The sequence below is a fragment of the Archocentrus centrarchus genome, chromosome 23, assembly GCF_007364275.1.
Source record: "Archocentrus centrarchus isolate MPI-CPG fArcCen1 chromosome 23, fArcCen1, whole genome shotgun sequence".
NCBI classification, from domain to species: Eukaryota; Metazoa; Chordata; class Actinopteri; order Cichliformes; family Cichlidae; genus Archocentrus; species Archocentrus centrarchus.
In genome coordinates this window covers 7,511,664-7,515,270 of record NC_044368.1, presented here as the reverse complement: position 1 = coordinate 7,515,270, position 3,607 = coordinate 7,511,664, and the positions used below count along the sequence as shown (strand labels likewise).

The 3,607-nt window shown below is 42.0% G+C and overlaps 1 protein-coding gene across 1 annotated transcript; it reads left to right on the top strand.

Moving 5' to 3' along the window:
* The first annotated feature begins 543 nt into the window (after positions 1-543).
* LOC115773435 (tripartite motif-containing protein 35-like) lies at positions 544-3,209 on the top strand. Its single transcript, XM_030720168.1, has 7 exons — positions 544-635; positions 825-1,278; positions 1,405-1,500; positions 1,582-1,812; positions 1,899-1,921; positions 2,008-2,126; positions 2,295-3,209. Exons 2-7 carry the CDS (start codon positions 856-858, stop codon positions 2,840-2,842), a joined length of 1,440 nt encoding a protein of 479 aa, XP_030576028.1. The 5' UTR covers positions 544-635; positions 825-855; the 3' UTR covers positions 2,843-3,209.
* Positions 3,210-3,607: the final 398 nt, after the last annotated feature.

Here is a 3,607-nt window from a genome sequence, read left to right as displayed (position 1 = left end):
CCTGTGCTGTTTAAATCCTAGACCCGTCTTTTAGACTTAAACAGCAAGTCAAAACCAAACTTAATCTTATTTTAACTAGTAATCCCTTTATTTGCAAGCGACTTAAGAGATCGTTTGAGCCCAGGAAATAGAATTAGGCAGCCACAAAGAAAATGACATTGGGATGGAAACAGCCAAAACAACCTAAATTAGGTTCATGGCTATTAACAGTAGAACAAATCTGGATATGGAAAGATTAACCTTTATAATTAAGAGTCACGTGGAAAAAAAAATGGAGTGTGATCAACCCCAAAGATCAAGTCTGTAAAATGGCACATTGTACTCGAACTGTAAGTGGGCTGCAGACTTTTTTTTTTCTCTCTTTAAATTGCTTAATTTAATCATAAAAAGAGAAGCATTGAAAATGTAACTGGAATATTACAACATTATTTTTCTTGTCTCTTTAGTCGTCTAGAAATCCCTCACATTCTTCTTCCCTGCCTGCAAACTACTGAACTGCAGGGTCAGTGAAGGGTTAAAAATGCCTGCTCTCTCTCTCTCTGAGACTCCACCTCCTTTCAGTGACTCAGCATAACAGGAAGTAGGAAGTGATCACCATTGCGCATATACTGCTGTCACAAGACCCCAGTTTTGAGGTAATTTATTTTACTCTAATTTTCTCTTTTTAAACAGACAGATATTTCATTAGTATCTAAAAGACTGATTTGCATCCACAGATTTCACAGGGTGCAGTAAACAGACTGCAGAATCACTGGTTATGGGTTTTATAAGGGGCTGACTCTCCTTGTGTTTGATCAGTATTTTCAACTCTGCCCTGCTTTCAGTTTCAGGGTAAAACAGGAGCAGAGCCTCGGCATGGCAGGCAGGCTCTTTCTCCCTGAGGTGGACCTCACCTGTCCCGTATGCTGTGAAATCTTCAGAGACCCGGTGGTCCTCAAGTGCAGCCACAGCTTCTGCGCATCCTGTCTGCAGCAGTACTGGAATCAACAGAGACGAAACCGAGACTGCCCTCTGTGCAGGACCCAGAGTCTGGATGATCCCGTGCCCAGTCTCACTCTAAAGAACCTGTGCGAATCCTGTACGCATGAGAGTGAGGAACCGGAGGAGGCAGTGGAGGAGCTGTATGGTGAACCAGGGGAGTTGTGCCCTCATCATGGGGAGAAGCTTAAGCTGTATTGCCTGTTGGATAAGGAGCCTATATGTGTGGTTTGCCACACCTCAAGAAAACACAAGCAGCATGAGTGCTGCCCTGTCAGCGAAGCGCTTGTGGATGTGAAGGTAAATATTTAGCTTTCATGACTAAATAAAGGCTTGTTATGAGCTATTATGTTGAAGCATGTTACAAGCCTGAAGTAAGATTAGCCTCAAACCTTCTAATGAATTTTCTTTGAATTATTTGCTCAGGAGAAAATGAAGTCTGCTCTAAGCTCGCTGCAGGAGAAGAGGGAGGCGTTTGACAAAATTAAGAAGAACTATGAAGACACAGTGGCCTACATTCAGGTGTAGTGATAGTCTTGTTAAAATTTCTAATAACTCTGCCCTGGCGATTTCCAAGCCGCACTCAAGCAGGTTTTCTTTCAGGTCCAAGTTCAGTTTGTGGAAAAGCGAACCCGTGAGGAGTTTGAAAAACTTCACAACTTCCTTCACGCCGAAGAGAATGCCAGGATGGAGGCGCTGAAGAGGGAGGAGGAGCAGAAAACTGAACAGATGAAGCAGAAGGTTGAAGAAATGGAAAGAAAAATAGCCTCTGTGTCTGAATCCATCAGAGTTTTGGAGGAGGAGATGGCTTCGGAGGGCATCACTGTCCTTCATGTAAGTTTGTAAATGAGACTAAAGAAGTGGTACTTTACATTATCCCCCCCCCCTCAAATACTGAAGTCTTTAATTTTGTTTTTTAGAAAAGCAAGATGACACTGTTAAGGTAAAGAGAAGTTTAATATGTATTTTATTCTTTCCTTGGCTTCCATAATGTGCATAGTGCAGCCTGCCTTTTCCTGTTTTCTGCAGTAATGACTGTCCGGTTGAAGATCCAGTCATGCCTCCAGGAGCGCTCATAGATGTGGCCAAATATGTCGGCTCTTTGATGTTCCATGTGTGGGAGAAGATGCATAAAATTGCCAAATACAGTGAGTTTATCCTAATGCACTGATTAGTTAAAAGGCGAAACCTGGTTTAAACTTTGAGCTGCACTTTTAGTATTTCATGAATTCTGGAGGTGGAGAAAAGGCTGTGATGTTTGACTGAACTACAGTCAGAGTAACCACCGCTGTGACAATCTGCCATGTTTCCTTCAGCTCCAGTCACTCTGGATCCCAACACTGCTGCCCCGTGGCTCATCCTGTCAGACGACCTCACCACCGTCTGTGACAGCGATGAGAAGCAGAAGCTCCCAGACAACCCGGAGAGGTTCGACCCCGATACCGGTGTGCTGGGCTCGGAGGGCTTCACCTCAGGCAGGCGTGCCTGGGATGTGAATGTGGGAGATAATACAGCGTGGGTTGTCGGCGTGGCTAAAGAATCTGTCCAGAGGAAAGAGAAAGTGTCCTCAGTGCTGAAAAATGGCTACCTGTGTGTGTACTTCTACCACAAGATGTACTTTGCAGGTACCTCTCCTTTAACGCGACTAAACTTGAAAAGGAACCCTCAGAAGATCAGAGTGCAACTGGACTGTGACAAGGGCAAGGTTTCTTTCTATGACCCGCATAACAACGCCCTCATCTACTCCTTCAAGCAGGCCATCACTGAGAAAGTCTTTCCTTACTTCTGGGTGGGTTGTCAGCAGTGTCCTTTGACGGTTGAACCATGGGAAGTTCTCCTGAGTGTAGCTGAAAGTGCAACTTAACTACTCTGTGACTCGTCTGACCTCCTTTTTCGGTGCGGGAGTTCTTTTTCCTCTTCTCAGTTTAAAACTCAATGAAATCATTCATCCACGAGCTTCTAATTCAGTGACTGGTAACGTGAAGTTCTGCATTTCTTGCACTATTAATTTAGAAAGTGTTCATTATTATCAGCAGATGCATTATGATGTAAAAAACAGTAAAGGTGAATTGTATGTGTGCAAGCTTGGAAAAAAATGATTATGCATGTGAAACTCTAAACATTCCTCCCTTATTTGGGGCCCAGATGTATGGGAAACATCAAATGTGCTTTATGTGCAAATAATACTCATAATTTAAAGTGCTAATTTACAAATAAAATATTTGAAAGTATTGAAGCCTCCCTTGATGATGTTGCCCACAGAGTAGCTATATTGCTGACAGTTATTTTATTGAATTTTTTATTTTTTTTGAGCTTCTGAGGAGAGCCTATATGCTTGGTCATAATTAATCATAATATAACCTACAATATATTGTACTATATTATTGCAGAAAGCTTATTTTATGTATTTTGGTAATGAGGTTCAGCTCAAGACTTTAAGACAAGCACTGTATGTATTTTAGAAAACTGGTAAATAATTATTTTGCACATTAAAAAGGAAAATTCCGTCTTTGTAGACAGAATATATTGATTTAGGCTTTAAAATATGTTGTTAGGTGAATTTATTTTTTCTTACAACATTAGCTGGGATAGGCTCCCGCCAAACCGCGACTCCGGATTGGATAAGCGG